Source organism: Drosophila melanogaster, chromosome 2R (assembly GCF_000001215.4).
Source record: "Drosophila melanogaster chromosome 2R".
NCBI lineage: Eukaryota > Metazoa > Arthropoda > Insecta > Diptera > Drosophilidae > Drosophila > Drosophila melanogaster.
Window position 1 is genome coordinate 14,769,468 of NT_033778.4, and position 16,195 is coordinate 14,785,662.

Sequence of the window (16,195 nt, forward strand, 5' to 3'; positions counted from 1 at the left end):
AACTCCACATAAAATACCAACGTATATAAATGCATATAACGAAAATATTAGCTTTTTGAATTTGCAACTCTGGGGTTTTAATTTATGGCGGATTTCTTGAAAACGGTAATATTGACAAAACTTTAAATGTTCGTATTGTTTTCTTTATTCAAAATTTTAATTTTTCAAATTTTTTTGTGTATCGACATTGTGGATCATTAATAGTTTTAAATTAACAGGAATTCTAGGAAAACCTACAATTTGGTAAGCTAGAGCTAAGAATCGATTCTTTTATTCATATTGGTTGGGCAACATCTTTCGGTGCAGCTAATCCACATGCAGGCATCTGTATTGCCTGGTAGCCTTGAATTTCTTTGATAATCTTATCCTCCTGGCTGTCCAAGGCGACAAAGACCAAGAAGAAATCGTAGTGCGTTTCGATGTCCCGCGCACTAACCACGACGCACCAATCCATCAGGGCCTCGGTTATCTTATCTGTAGCCTTGTCCGCACTGGAAACGTCCGGATTCCAGTGGGAATCCTCTTCATCCTCTGATGTTGGATATATGACATAGGTTCTGTAGCACTTGTGCCGCTCCATGTGTGAAGTGCATCCATGTTATTTGACCAAGCTCGATTCTGGAGAAGACATTCCAGACTTTGCCGCGACTGCGCTTCTTGTTGAATTGCCGGACTCCGGCGTTCAATTGGGCCTTGATATTGTCCTGGCTGTAGGAAAGCCATCGAAACTTTACCCATTTAAATAAAAAGATTCTACTGATTCAATATACAATAGTCAACTCAATTGAGTTTATCGATAGACTGTTTACTATGGGTAATCGGAATCGCTAGTCATATGAGAATTTTAGGTTTTAAACTAAAAGAAAATATTCAAAAAACATAAGAAACAAATAAAATTCAAAAAAAATTAAACTTACAATCAAGTTCTTTTTAAGAAAATCAGTGGCTGTTTACACCACCTTACACTTTTCGCACCGTGCTAGCGCTTGTTTACCAACACAGTTTTGTGCGTGACTGAATTTTCGTGAGTTTGTATTTGTGTACATTTTGTAATTTGGGTTTGTTTTCTTCTTGGCAAACCGAATTACCACCGCAAATCGAACAACCGATACACCACGATGCATGTTGAAAAGAAATCAGAGCTTCGTAGCCTACTAAAATCCGGGGACAAGCGTTGCAAACTCGTTGAGCCCAGGAACACCAAAAGCTGCGTCTGGAGGTTTTTCAATCTCGTCCAGTGCGACGACCACATAGAGCCGTACGCCTGCTGCAAAACCTGTGGCGATCTGTTATCCTACAGCGGCAAAACTGGAACCGGATCCCTGCTACGGCACCGATGTCTCCACTCCAGCAGCAGTAACGGTAAGTTCGGGATCCGAAATCTCACGCACGCCCTTCACAATCGAAATCCACTGCCACGCGTGCTCCGTGCCGTAGAAACCGAGCACGGATCAGTGCCCGATGCCATCGCGATAAATCCACGGGTCATCGGTACAGGCTCCTCCACTTTGGCGCGGAAAAAGTAGAAACTCTAGTTATAGCAAGGCAGTAAATCGTCTTGAAAAAAAAAACTATAGATAAAAATAGTGCAGGATAGGTACAGAATTTTCCCCAACCAGTGGTTGTGCTTGTAAATAGTTTATAAACCTATTGTATATTATCTAAAATGCTATTAAAAAATCAGCTAAAAAATATTGTTATGTTAAAAGTATTTTTATGATTTTGCGCTGTTGTAAAGTATGTAAACATTCTCTTATTTTCGTTTTTCACCTCTGTTTGCCGTTGCCTTTGTTTCCACTCTTATGTTCATGCGTTTTACAACACTGCAACGGCACTTGACAACACTGACTACAGCAACGCCAATATCGCAATAAATAAATTTGTGGAGAAAAATCACTTTTGACGTACTAATTACCTAGAGAAAAGTATTAAAAATGCCCAAGGGTCGTGTTAGCAATGTGTGGCAGCACTACGATATTAACGAGGAGTGCGAAAACTTTGCGATATGCCGTTATTGCGGCAACAATATATCGCGTGGTGGCATGGCCAGCAATTTGAAGGGCAACAATACGACCAATTTGTGGACGCATCTGCGGCACAAGCACAGGGACGAGGTGCTGGTCAGTCCGGTGCAGCAACGTCCCCAGGCCCGGATGATCCCAATCATCAAGAAAGGTAATTCCAGCGAAGTTCGTATGGCGGGCTATCGACCCTTGGGTCGGCGGGAAACTATCGCCGGCGCCCATCTCTGGGTTATGATATTTTTGTTATTATCCGGTAGCTGTACCAATATGTATCGTATTAACCATCGCTTCCATCCTTTGCATTGCAGACAAAACCGTGCGGATTACCAAGGCCAAGACGCTGAGGGAGCCGCTGCGTGTGGCCAAGCCGAAGATCGAGTCGAACGTCGCCAATTATCTGGGCGAGGCGGGCGCCCTGCCGCAAAAGTGGGAGGAGTACGAGCAGAACGATGAGATTAGCGAGGACATTAAGGACATCATATACAGCGAGGATCCACTGTGCTATAGTCCTATACACGTGATGGATGATGAGGGCCTGGATCAGCCTGAGAAGCAAGTGACCGTGCTAACCCATTCGACTTCACCAGCCGGTGGAAGTAGCAGGCCCATCGGTGTTGGTTCGGGCGTACAGGCTACTGTGGTGGCCTCCACGTCCTCCAGCAGCAGCTCGGCCAAGCAGCTGAAGAACAACCTGGAGACGTCCATCGAACGGCTGACCGCTGTCAGCGAACAGCTCAGCTACATCATACAACAGAATCACGAGGAGCTCACCAAGGACGACGACTACTATTTTGCACTTAGCTTGGTGCCCGCAATGCGCCACCTTTCGCTCAGTCGGAAGATGTACGTGCGGTCCAAGATCCAGGATATACTGTTCAAGGAAAGTGAGGACTCAACGCTTGCCAAGGATGAGTAGGCGGTCCATTATATACATTTACCCAGAGGAATAATAAAACGAGGAACGAAGGAAACCATATGGTAAATGGGCAAATCAGCGTGTCGTAATCTAGGTTAATAATTATACATATGTTATGTATTCATTTAAATTATGCTCTTTTATCGATTGAAAATACTTACTTTGATTGTATATTTCCCAATTATATTTTACTTAAAACTCAAATAAAGCACTACAATAAATTAAGGAAAAGGCGATTTCATGGTGTATTACGTTTATTTTAAATAAATTTTATTTAAATAACTTGTTAAGATTTACAAAACAGAGAGCGTTGCTAGATTGTTATTATAAATTATTGTATTGTAATTTACAAATCGATTTTGCGGCTAAGTTCTGCTGTTTATGCGTTTCTTATAGAGATATGCTTGTATTGGCCGCTCCCCAATTGCGTAGCCAGCCATTTCGTTTTTCTCTTCAATATTTTGTAGATCTAGGAGTGCAAGCGTACATTATCATACAATACGAATACAAATTACAGTAAAACTCCTACAAATCGAGCAATAAACAATAAACTTAAGCCTATATATATATATATATAGTATGCTAGGCTTAGATTCTAGTCAACAAATCGGTAGTTTATCAAACACTGACTTGAATAGCGAAATGTATGTATGTCTAATTTGATGATTTGGTTGTTGATATAGGTAAGTGGTTCGCTCAAAATGAATTTTGAATTGTGGATATGATGGGCATTATACAAATATGTTCGCTTAGGGTGGATATTAGGACTAAGTGCACGATATGTTTGCCAAAAGTTTGGTATAAATTTGTTGTAATATTACGCGTAGATATGCTGCAAATCTGGCTTTTTGTATATCTATGTAGGTATATAACATTTTGATTTCGGTTCTCTCGACTGGCAGAGTGTATTTCCAAGACTTTCCTTTCATTATTTATTTATTTATTTTTTCGATATTAATCCAAGAAAGTATCGTATACAAGCATTTAGTTAATTATGTCCAAAAGTTCTTTCAAATTGTATCTGTTTTGGTATATCTTGATTCGTATTAGAATTGTTCATCATGGGTATATATTTTGTATAATTTCCTCTATTCACAGTTCCGATTATTAATTACGATTTTTTATTTACTTTGGGATAAATATTTACAAAATGTATGCTATGTAAGCTATTTTAGAATTAGTTCTGCCCGTTCTTAACTTTTGGGTTCTTGCATGATATGCCTTCCCTTCATCATATGTTTTCCATTACTTTGATATGGTATTCTATGCGTATGTCTATAAATCTATTACCAAATCAAATTAATTAAATTAGTCAAATTAAATTAAAAACGGCATTCAATCAAAAAATGTACAACTATATTAATAGATTTTTGAATTTTGGAACCATTTTCTTTTGTTTATTGCACTTTCGAGCTTCTTGTGATTGGCGTGGTATCTGCGACTCCTGTGGGATGGAGGGGGTGTATTGGATTGGATTTGGGGCCTGCCAATAGCCTCATTTAGTAGTAATATTATTTGGTTGACGTCACCAGTTGGGTGCTATAGCCCTGTGTATTGCAGGTGGGCAGGGCGAAGGGATTGAAGCTCAGGCTGCTGACCCCTGCAAATAGTTAAACAATTCAAATATTAAATTAGTTATTTTATAAGTGCATGTTTCAGTTATAGGGAACAATTAGGGAATTTAACAGAAATCTACCAAAGTGGGAACTCTATATATATATATTTTTTTTAAATCAATTTAGTGTCTCAAGGATAATGCAAATTATAAATACCGTTAATCGTGTGTTGTCTGTGGTGTTTTGTTGATGTTGGAGAAGTGTTTTGAATGCTCAGATTTGCTTCAGCAGCCCCATCCACACACCCACCATTCACACCCACCCATCCATTGGCCAATTGTGGGCGTCCTTGCAGTTTCGGATTGATAGATGGTGTCTGGTGTTTGGTCTTTGTGGGTGGTTGGGTGTTTGGCATTGGGCGTGTGGCATTTAATTTCAACAAAATGTCGTTACTCGGCCCCAAAAGTCCGGCTCATCCTGTCCTCATCCTCATCCTCCGTTCAGCTCCATCTGGCTGGCGTTGGGAGTCCGGGAAATGCTTAAACGGCCGCCGCCGTGGCTGCTGACACGGCCGGATTGTGCCACGGCTGATGTGGATGTGGGTAGTGGTGGTGCGGGTGGGCCGTTGCCGCGTGGTGGTGCTGCACGAACGCCTGGTGCCACGTCGACGACACGGCGGACACTGTTGGAATTAATGGCGAAAATGCACTTTGCTGAGCATACTTTGTTCACTTTGTTTGGGTTCGGGAATCGTTGGGCAGTGGGGACAATTCGGGATGTGGAGGCGAGACAGGTTTCTCAGTTTATGTGGGGGCGGTATTCATGTGAGAGTTATACGAACATAAGTTAAAATCAACTGAAGATGTTAAACGAAATCGGGGCATTCTGAGACATGGGTTAGATTAATGATGGGACTATAAGATCTTCAAAGGCTATATCTCTCTAAGTCAGAAGAATGAATGCAGGACATTTAATGGATTGTTCACCAAGGATCGAGAAACTTACTTGACGTGGAATTGAAGACGCTGCCGGGCGACGAGGAGAGTGTGCCCATGTTGGGTGCAGGTGCATAGCCATTGGCCGTGGCTGCCACCGCTGCACTGGCCGCCGTGGCACCGTAGGATCCTCCCGAGCTGTGCGGCGTGGAGGCGCTGCTGCAGTAGCCACCACGTGGACTCACGCTGCTCGACTGCGCCCGTTGGTAATCGTCCTCGGTCCACTGGCCGGAGCCATCCTGGACACTGACCGCCAGTTGACCGGCATAGGAATTGAAGCCCGTCGAGCCGCCCGGAGATCTGCTGCAACACGGGTTGGATATTAGTTTCCGCCGCTTGACTAAGCTAGTAGCAAAGCTCTTACCTGGGCATGGAGTACAGCGCCTCGACCAGATCGGCAGCCCTCTTGAGGATTATCTCTTTCTGGAGCTTCTCGGGATCGCCGGGATGCCGGGGAATGAGCTTCTGCAGGCGCTGGAAACCGTAGTCGATTGTGGGTTCGTTGAGAGCTGCTTAAAGCGTTAATCAAAAGGTTAGATATGAAGCACAGTCGTGAAGTCATTTAGCTGCAATCACTTACAGACATAGACGAAGCGACCGGGTGATCCCTTGCAGAACTGTTTGCTCTTATAGGATAGCGTCACCTCCACCACGCCGGGGATGTGCCTTGGCGGGGTCTGCACCCGGATCGCATGCGAGGTAATTAGCTCGCTCCAGACCAGCATGGTGCCGAACACAACCTGCAGGCCATCGAAGAAGTTGTCGCCCACTATGATCACGGTGGCGCCACCGGTTGTCCAGCCTTCGCTGGGCGAGATCGCCTTGATGCAGGGCGTGGCCACTGGCAGCGGTGGGTAGAGACCTGGAAAGGGATTCCACAAATGGATGGGTTAGTTGATTACATCTAACCGCTTTCACTGCTTTAGGTTTGCCAATTGCTACGGAAAAAAACAAAAAATTGGGAATATTCTTTGGGGTTCGTGGGGGATTTCTTGGATCTACGTAAAACGAAAAATTGGTCGGAATAATTGGAATTTTGCTACGGACCATCGTAGGTACTGTCGGGCGCTAGGGGGTGACCGGAAATGGACAGGGATGTGTTGCCTGTACCTTCCGTGGTGTCCAGCCGCTTGGCCCTCCGTCCGTGCTTCGAATTGTTATGCACGAACATGTTGTCGGAGATGGCCAATAGTGGTCCATCCACGGCCACCTGCGTAGAAATTACCACCTGGCATTAGGAGATTCTCAATTAATATCTGTATCGTTGCGAAAGTAGCATAGGCGTTCCACTCACCTGAAATCGGCGCATATCCCGCGGATTGCCAGCGTTTTTCAGACAGTTTTGATTGCATTTCAAGAAGAATTTCAGGAAGAAGCTGTAAGAAAGTGAGGATTTGATTAATCAAGTGTTACATTAAATAAGTATCTTATGACATTTCTAAATCCCTAGTTTCGAAACCACACAAAAGATGACTTTTTTAAGATATTTAGTTAAGAATGAGAGAAATTAAAGCTAAACTTTAGTGGCATTTTGCTGTATCTTGTTTAAAGCAAAGATTAAATATTTTATATGTTAATATGATAGCACTTATAAGGTCTCAATAACCATTCCTGCAGCTATTCTATTTGTGAGGGGCAGACTGAGGATGGACCATAAATGGCATTGGACTCGTTTTTCCCATTGTGCTGGCAATTATCAATCAGTTGTGGATTTATGCCAGCTTCAATTAAGAGTCTTTACGATGTTCGCCTCCTCGAAGGCGACTTTACGAGCCGCTAATGACGGGTTGCGCCTTTTTGCTGCCACTTGTGCCGGTTAGCTTGGCTTTTCTGGGCAGATGTTTGGCCCGCGGCGGTAGTGAGTGCCACTGCGATAAGTGGGGTGACAGCCGGCGAATGTCCTGCGGCCAGGATGTGAGCCTGTTAGCCCAGCGCAACCCAACCCAATCCGTCTCGAAACCAATCCAATGGAAACTGACACCCGTGTGCGTTGCATTTAAATGCTGAAATACTTTTATGCATCCGCCGGCGACATGATACGCCCTATCTGAAATCCCCTGCCAACTTTTTATTTGCCGAAATAATATTTTCCTTTCCGATCAGCGATGGGGGGGGGGGGGGAGAGATGGAAAAGCGGCGGCGTTGTGCCGGCAATTTTCATCATATTTTTTCTCCGTTGTTTGCCACTCGACAAATTGAACAAATTAGCAGGCAGCTGGAGGGTTGATCTCTGGCCAGCGGGTGGCATCTGCATATGTCCTTGTCCGATGGGAGTGTCGCAAATTTGTTTATACTTCCGACACTTGTTTTTTTTTTTTTTTAATAATTCGGTCTCCCTATAAAAACTTCAGCCTAAATAGCTCTTTTGCTCTTTGAATTTCTAAAGCATATAAATCTCTGAGCGGGCGATAAGAAACTGGCACTCGAGATAACCACTAAAAGCAATATTTTCTATTAACACTGATAAAACTAAACCATTGAGTAGTATCCAATAAGTCCAAATCACAAAGTGTAAACAAGTTATTTATTAGTTTTATGCGTAAAACTTATACCCTGAAAACGGGTTTTAAAGTTATAGTAACGAAATCACCAAGTGTTTTCTATATACAATAGATCTCAAATTGAACTAGATACCTTTTTAAATATAGTACTATAGTATACCATACTTCATAAACATAATGATAAAACTTGTTATTTACAAATATGTAAATAAAATTGCTAAAATTCTAAAATTGCTAGGGCATAGAAACTTCGGCTTACTAAAATAAATTTGTATTGTATTACTTGTATATTCAGCATTAAAAGCCAAGTGTGGTGCTTATCGAGAATGCCTGTGAACTTGTTGGACTTTGCGAAGAAAAAACAGATGTGAGATGTGGATGGATGTTATCCATTACGGAAAAAAAAGAGCATCGGAGCGGGCTCATCATCATTAACACAAGCAATCCAGTGCGCCATCCCTCGAGATTTGAGAGCCGTGTATATCTGTCAGATACAATATCGAATTACGGTGCGGCAACGAACGTGGAAACTCACAGATGCAACTGCAGTTTGAAATTTGAATACGGATCGAGTGTCTAAGGACGGGGGATCCTCCAGGATAATGATTTCACTTGCCCGGCGATGACTTCATCCCCGAGACACCAGAGCCATCATCACTTCGAGGCCAGCCTGCATTTTTATGGGCAGCTAATTGACTTTCTCGGAAGCATCCTGCCCCTCGACTTGCTTGAATTACAATGTTTTCAAAATATCCTGACAGGACACATAAATTCACGCGGTGCCCCCTCCCATTTGCATATGTCTTCAAGACGAGGATATTGCATTTTGGGGAAATCTAACCGAAAACACAAGTCCTGACCAATTCAAGGATTTTTCCCTCGGTAAAACCAACCAACCATAGACAACCACCACCCACTTGGTGGCAATTAAAAATTCCACTCGCGTCCTGTCAATAAATCAAAGTGTCTCCCATCTTGGCCTTCCATTTGCCAGCAAAGTTAGCGCCTTTGGCCGCTTCTTTGTCCTTTTGTTTTGCCAGCAACGCGAAATTTTCATTTAATGAAAAGCTACGCATCATCAAATGTTCGCACATGACATCGGGACACCTCCGTTTGGGATTTTCGATGGGCCCAAAATTGGCAGCTCGGTCACGTAGCGCCAACGAAGTGCATAATTGGTCATTCATATTTGGGCGAGGGGATGGCGACTTGGCGGCGTTTCTCTTCGATTGGACGGAGATTTTGTTTTTTTTTAGCTGCTCGGAATGTCCTTAAATGTTTCTGCCCGATTGGCTAAAAAGTGCCAATTGAACAGAAGATAGCACTTCAAGCTCTATCTGGCACAAAGTGGAATTTAAGGATGGTACTTAAATATAAATATTAACTTTTAAGCTGATAGTATAATATTGTTAATAAGTTCAAGCTATTTATAACCTAATATTTAGTGCTCCTACTAAATTCTAACTCTAAGCTTAAGCCATCGACTTTATCCCGGCCATCTGAGGCACAGAAAATTAAAATAAATTCCCAGTATCTTTATCGAAAAGCAAAAGTTTTGTCCTGTTTACGGTTTGCAAGGATTCCCGGCTATTAACTGTAAATTTGCGAAGCAACAAGAGTGCGAACAACAAATTGTGGCATTATCTTTGCATCGCCAAACAGCACACAAATTTAATGATGAATTTTGAAAAGGACATAAATCGCTTTGCCAGGAGGCTCCTTCCACATCCCAACCAACCCAACCACCCAGTTTTCCCGCCGATATTATCTGGTCATGGCGTGAACAGCGGTCGTGAGGAGCCGAGAGCGTTTTTGGCGCACGCCAAGGCAAAAGGATCTCAGGTGAGGTGGTGAGATTGGTGGCGGGGCAACTGCCCCGGGGGGGTAGGCAACTTGTCTCTAATTTTTCACTAACGATAATATTCAAAAATGTTCAACTTTATTGTCGCATAAACCCAATGACTATGGGGCAATGACAGCGAAGGAGGAGAACGGAAAATAATGCGAAAACTTACTTTCGCGCCATTTCTATGCCTTTTGGCATTTTCTCCACCGAAAAATGTACACAATACAAAAAGCGAGAGCGTCACGAAAACATGGCCGTCGACAAGGATGAAGTCACCATTTTGGGCTTCTATTGTTGCTTGGGCTTTATTTATTTATGTTCCTTCTCGGCTTAACGCTCCACGCTCCGGCAGGAGCCAAGCCAAGCAGCCCAAGGATTTCGACTGCGATTCCTCGCCACCATTCCATTCCATTCCGCCCAACCCCGAGTTTCATTCTGAAGTTCATGGCTTTTTCTTCTATATCTTCTGGTCTCCTTTGTATTATAATAGACTTTTTTGTGCGTGGGGATGGTGAACTTTACGGGCTGCGTGCCGTCTGCAGGATACGCTTATCCTTTTTGCCGGAAGAGAACTTGTTGAAAACACTTTCACTTGGTGCGTGAGGAGGCTTGCTCTCCGCGGAAAAACAGAGAGCGAAAGTGAGTGCCAGATACTTTGAGTGCATCTTATGGATTTGAGTGAGCTTTTAACCGAGCCCCAGCTCAGTTCACATCGCGTTTATTTTGTATACATATAACAACAGATATATGTATGTATATATATTTTTGGGGTTGCTTTGGGACCGAAAGTCATGCCGCTGGGACCGGGGAAATACCTTCCGAATGGTCTTGTTTTCCTTTTTTTTTTTGGGGGGGGGGGGGGGTGAAGAGCTGGTTGCTTGTTGTTCTTGGGATTTCTTCATCTATAAACTGATTATTTTTGTACACACACACACACACGCACACAGTGCGAGGTTAGATATCAGACAACGATAAAAGTAGCTGGCATCAGACGCAGATAGAATGGCCACAAAAAAGATACAAATGTATCTGAAGACGACGACATGCGTGTGTACGTGTATGACCTTATCCCTTTGCTCTCCATCGAACCATCAAATTATCGACCTCATTGAAATGCCCGAATTATGCCAACTATTTTGGCATGTGTGTGCCGGAGTGTGTTGACTGTCAGTTAACGCTTTTAATGCCATTAATTATGCAATAGGGGTAAATGGCCGAGGGAATGGCTAACAGAATCGCACAGACACCAAACACCAACTAATAGATGAGTTTATCCCAAGATGATGAGTCGAGACAAAGACAATGTGCATATAGTTCGGATCTGTGCATTTTTAATCCAAATGCCGGTGCTCAAGAGGACCATTTCAATTATGCACATTAGTCCTCGCTTGGTTAATTCATTGCGATAACCTCAGGGAATGGATGCGGCTATTTAAAGGGTTAACAAAGTCATCAAGATGTGAGGAAAATGTCACAATTATCTTAACTTATAATAACTAATGGATAGTGCAATAGGTCTATTCATCATTGTATTCATCACATTGTAGAAATGTTTTAGAACTTCAATGGAAAATTTTGCTTTTGAATTTACGTATTTATGATTTAATAAACTACATTTCCCAGGAGCAAACCTAAATTCAGCCTGGCAAAAATGTGAGTGCCAATTTAAAGTGAGGCGAAGTGCAAACCGTTCGAAATTTGCATTAATAATTCAATTTCAATAGACATAGACTGTCTACAAATATGCAAATGCGGCGAACATAGGAGTTCTTTGAAATGCAAAAATTCAATTCGCAAATCCATTGATTTACGAGGTGCAAATCAAGTGCAGTTCGCACACCTCAAATTCAAACTCAAACTCAATTGTTTCCACTTCAAAGATAATCGTCAGAGACTATGAAAATAATATCCCAAACGAGTGGGTCTTTCATGTTTTTTTGTTCTATTTATTTTGGGGAGGGGAGAAGTGTGTGCAATAAAAAGGCAGAAATATGCGTTGCTCCTCATATCTTTATCGATAATTAACTGTTATGGTTCCTCACACTATGGCTGTCTGCGTGGAATGTCTGCCCAATATTTCATGGGCGTACTGTCGATTGCTGACCGCAAATGCCGTCAAAATCGTCTCTTTTTTCACATTTTGTATTTGCCTCGCTTTGAATATTTGAGCAGTCCAACTGGCAGCCAGGACTCGTTTCACGTTTTCCCTCCGAATAACCACCTTCTCGGGCGGCGCAGGACAACCACGACAACCAGCCCGTCCAGGTGGCTGGAATGCATTTAGAAAATTAAAACTGTAGCCAACAACTAGCAGCAGTTTTGTCATCGTTTTTAGCGCGAGCGCGATTATCAAGGCATGCAATGAATGGCCCAAAACATTGGCTCACCTCACGCAGCACAGTTGGCGTTATGAAAATGGGAAACTTATAAAAACTGGTTAAAGTACATAATTTTATGTTGGTTTATATTATGTATGTATCCAAATATTATATTATTATTGACAATGAGTTTAATTTTTGTTTTATCTTGAAAAATATTTGTGGCGCCCCCGGTGGGGCTGAAAAAATATTGCACTATTCAAATCATTTTGGTGTGCTTTCAATGTGTTTTTTTGCAATATATACTTGTAATGAATTTTAAAATGTTTCTGCGATATTGAGAGCACCCTGTTTCTTGCCTCGTCCGTAAAAACTCTTCTCCCTACGTTTTTGCATATTGGACACCACAAAATGTCAATTCTATTTGTTGCCAGCGAAAAGGGGGCGGGTCTTTTGGAGGGTAGTTGGCCGGGAGTTGGCACTTAGTTTATTTGTCGCTGCGGTGGACAAAACGCTGGCAAATATAGAAAATTGAAATAAAGCGAAGAAAACGCCAATGACGTAGATAAATGCAAGAGTGGCAAATTTCCGATTGTTGTTCGCCTGAGAGCTTTTCCCACCCACACTTGTTTTGTTCGATTTTTTTTCTGGTTTTTGTTACAACGCTTTCGGTGTTTGAGTGGTGGTGTAGTCAATTTTTTGATTGCCCCACCATTTACCCAAATTAAAAAGTCGAACGCTCTTCGCTTGTCACGCGATAACGATTTTAATGACCACCACCGATAACGATGCCAATTGCATGGCTGTCAGTGTAATTCAAGTCATTACGCATACGCCAGATGTGGATCAGGAAATGATAGCCAGCAAATGGAGCACAGAGGGAAATACGCGAAATGAGCCAAATAAAAAAAAAAACACTCGAGATCGGTGAAAATGTGTGACAAAAACGTGGAACATGTCGCAGAACCAACAACACAAATACCTTGAGAAAAAAATACAACAAGGACATCACAGGAACAACAGCAACAACAACGACCACCGCCAAAGAAGTGAGCTTTAAATTCACTTAATTATGGAACACACACGAAGTGCATGCCAACAAACTGGCAAAAGGGCAGAGACAAAATGCGTGGCAGTCGAATCCGGAGACAATGCGAGTGTCCAATGTCCCAAGTCCCACGTCCAGTGTCCAGTGTCCAGTGTCCAGTGTCCAGTGTCCTCGCAAATCATAAATAAAAAAGGAGAGAAAGAGAGAGCACGATTGCAACCGCGACTGCGACTAAGCCCTCATCACCTGCGCCAGGTAATTGCAAATCCCGCACCGATCTATTCCACTGTGGTGTAAGTATATCTAACTTCGAGTTCAAAAATATGTCATTTTTTTGATTATTTTGTAATAGTAGGAATGTTTGTTAAAAGCGATGCCACACAAAACCATATGTGTTTGCTTTTCGCTAGCCTAAGGTAATGCAATCCGTTTTTCATCACTTTTCCCTATCCCTTGACCCACTGTGCCCCAGCTTATTGTGTGCACAATTTCGGCATCTCCAAAGCCTCCTCTTGTGGCCAACTGCAGATCGCTTGCATGAATAACAGAAATTCATCAATAAAACATGTGCAGATCGCCGGCGAATGTGGCTAGTGACCAGTGGACACTGGATAGTGGCCACTCTGTTGGGCAGCTCTCACGGCACACGTCCGAACGTCAGTATGTGGCCAAAAGAGAGAGAGAGAGATACCTGATGGTAGTTGGTAGCTGGTAGCTGGTTGCTCTGGGCCCAAACTGGTGTTGTTGTGCTGTTGCTGTTGTCATATCGTATCAGTTTTTGGCTTTCGTCAGCCACTTGGAAATGCAAGTCGGCGGTATCCCCCTGGATCCCCCGATTTGGAATTTTCAATCAGTTCCAATTGTTGCGCGCCGCTGACAAAGTTTCGCCTGGATCGATTCGGATTGGATCGGTGGAGGGGCATTTGCTGGCTTGAGTGGCAAAATGCGTTGGACCCCCGGGCAAGTTAGCGCTTTAGCTGGGGACCCACCGCCTCCTCCTCCCCCTCCTCCTCCTTCTTCCTCGCATCCAACTCCTCCAACTCCATCGCTGCCACGGGCAGAGGCAAAATTTAGTTGCGAACAGATAGATTATCCCGGGGTCTTTGTCTTCCCGCCGGCGGCATGATCTACTGGCATATCAATGAGCGGGCTGGCTGGATGGGCTGGCTCTGGTGGCCACCGACTGATCCATGCCGCCTTTTAAGCTGATTGGAGATGGGTGCTGCTTTGCTGGTAAATGGTAGCTGGTAGCTGGTAGCTGGTAACTGGGAGTTGCGAGTGTTTTCAGCTGGTGATTGATATGCGTCCGAGCCGCAGGAATGGAATGCAATGCCGACAAAAGTTACAGCCCGCCTGACAAATGCGACATATGGACGGGAAGCTGGCGGGGATCACAGGTGTGAGCGTGTCACGATAGCTCAATAGAAATATTGTTCAAATGGGTACGAGAACAACAAATACTTTGGTTTATAGAACTACAACTTTTATATAAGAAATATTTAAGTTATGTGCATGGTTACTACGTTAGGTTCTTCACGCTACCATCTCTAGAGAGGATTAGCCAATGTGTGAGCTGGATGCTCACCATTGAGGCTAACAAGGCAAATAAATAGAGGAGAAATGAATTAATAATCGTAAATATCAAGCGCAAAGTGTCGCACCCGGGCACGTGGGGCAGAAAAAGAGATGGGAATGCCATGTAATACCACCAGCTGGAGATCGGACCAAGTGTAACTGTTATTCCAACGGATGACATTCTGGAGCAGCAGAACGCCGAGTAATTTTAACAAGATCATAAATGTGCAGCGGGCGATCTGTGATCTTGCCGAGATCGTGTTTTTCAGCCAGCTCTTTACTGTGTGGCAAGAACTGTCTGCGTTGTTTTTTTTTTTTTTTTGTTTGCTTTGTTTTTGCCACTCCCGTCTCCGGTTTTTGGCCCGTCCATTTCCTAATTTGCAAACTCAGGTGGGGGAGCCGAAGGAGGCAATCAATTAAATTTAATTATGACACCAATTATGGGATGATTGTCAGTGCGACAGCAACCGGTCGCAGACACTTTGGCTGCCCACTTTAATAATAGAATCATTAAGCGGAGCGCAGAGATCTCGGTTCGCAGAAAACCCACCATTGTTGGCCAGTCCTACAAATGGCAATTGCATCTGGAAGTGCAGAGATGGGAGATGGATATGGACTGGACATAGGCAAATACTTGGGCACACCCTTCGCCGGAGGTCCGTGGATGTTGTTTTACGGGGAATCACACAGGGCGCTGATTATCATCTGCATAAGGTGTGCCTCAATTTAATGGGGCCTAGGGACTACAAAATTGCTTAACAACTCAATGAGTTCGGCGGCAATGGCAGTGCTAGTTGGCCAGGAATGGTTTGGCTAAAATGCTTGAGTTAATGGAGTTAAATGCTATAGAACTAGAGATAGTCAGCAGATTGCTCTAATTGAAAGGATTTTAATATTTTATAAAGATGGAAATCCTTCTTCATACAGATATCCGTCTTTGCTAAGCGCAGCAAATCCCAATTTGTTTAGCATTTTTGGTTTTCTTAAATTGCCTCCTGCACTCAAATAATATTTCCGAAGCCAATTAGGGCGGGCACACGACAGGCGGCAGGAGAAGGGGGCGTGGCGGCCACAAGGATGTGCACACAATTAACATAATTCGCCTGACACGCGACGGTCGACGGGTCGCATCGGTTGGAGGATTCCCCACGGCTGGAAAGTAGCTTCGCAGTGTCGGATTGCCGCGAACTGCGCATCTCAATTTACAATTTATGAAAATAGAATTTGCCACTGTCATTTTGATGAATTTTTCGTTTGTCTCTCTCGCAGGACTCAGTTTGCCACACAGTTGCAGCTTCTGTCTCATTTCAGCTCCCTTCATCGAATAATGGGTTGGTAAGCCCGCCTGGCCGCTCCCTTTTGGCGAGCTCTTTGCATGTCTGCCGCATCGTGTTTTATATTGCAGTTGATAATAAT

General features: G+C 43.4%; 2 protein-coding genes and 1 non-coding gene across 11 annotated transcripts in view; 1 reads left to right on the plus strand and 2 right to left on the minus strand.

The window, feature by feature from the left end:
• Window positions 1–131: 131 nt before the first annotated feature.
• asRNA:CR42254 (antisense RNA:CR42254) lies at window positions 132–1,828 on the minus strand. Of its 3 annotated transcripts, NR_133120.1 has the most exons (3): window positions 1,771–1,828; window positions 918–1,506; window positions 132–856 (listed from the first exon to the last, which is right to left on the minus strand). The 3 variants fall into 3 exon arrangements; NR_133121.1 differs by lacking the exon at window positions 1,771–1,828 and having other exon boundaries at window positions 918–1,423; NR_133122.1 differs by lacking the exons at window positions 918–1,506; window positions 1,771–1,828 and having other exon boundaries at window positions 132–803.
• Window positions 1,002–3,163, plus strand: BEAF-32 (Boundary element-associated factor of 32kD). Of its 3 annotated transcripts, none has more exons than NM_079023.5 (2): window positions 1,002–1,362; window positions 2,333–3,163. In NM_079023.5, exons 1-2 carry the CDS (start codon window positions 1,119–1,121, stop codon window positions 2,938–2,940), a joined length of 852 nt encoding a protein of 283 aa, NP_523747.1. In that variant the 5' UTR covers window positions 1,002–1,118; the 3' UTR covers window positions 2,941–3,163. The 3 variants fall into 3 exon arrangements, with proteins under 3 accessions (NP_523747.1, NP_001246328.1, NP_725418.1); NM_001259399.2 differs by lacking the exon at window positions 1,002–1,362 and adding an exon at window positions 1,449–2,175; NM_166069.3 differs by lacking the exon at window positions 1,002–1,362 and adding an exon at window positions 1,834–2,175.
• Window positions 3,164–3,182: 19 nt separating this feature from the next.
• kn (knot) overlaps window positions 3,183–16,195 on the minus strand; it is a gene marked incomplete at its 5' end in the record, with an annotated part of 34,412 nt that continues 21,399 nt past the window's right edge. For 2 of the 5 annotated variants that reach the window (NM_001103847.2, NM_080074.4), the window contains 6 exons: window positions 3,183–4,540; window positions 5,502–5,791; window positions 5,856–6,003; window positions 6,072–6,353; window positions 6,539–6,719; window positions 6,786–6,867. In NM_001103847.2, the coding sequence (NP_001097317.1) occupies window positions 4,452–4,540; window positions 5,502–5,791; window positions 5,856–6,003; window positions 6,072–6,353; window positions 6,539–6,719; window positions 6,786–6,867 (1,072 nt within the window). In that variant the 3' untranslated portion in view covers window positions 3,183–4,451. Of the gene's footprint in view, window positions 4,541–4,712; window positions 5,179–5,501; window positions 5,795–5,855; window positions 6,004–6,071; window positions 6,354–6,538; window positions 6,720–6,785; window positions 6,868–16,195 lie in introns of all 5 variants that reach the window. The other 3 variants (NM_166070.3, NM_137146.3, NM_001274051.1) reach the window with 3 other exon arrangements.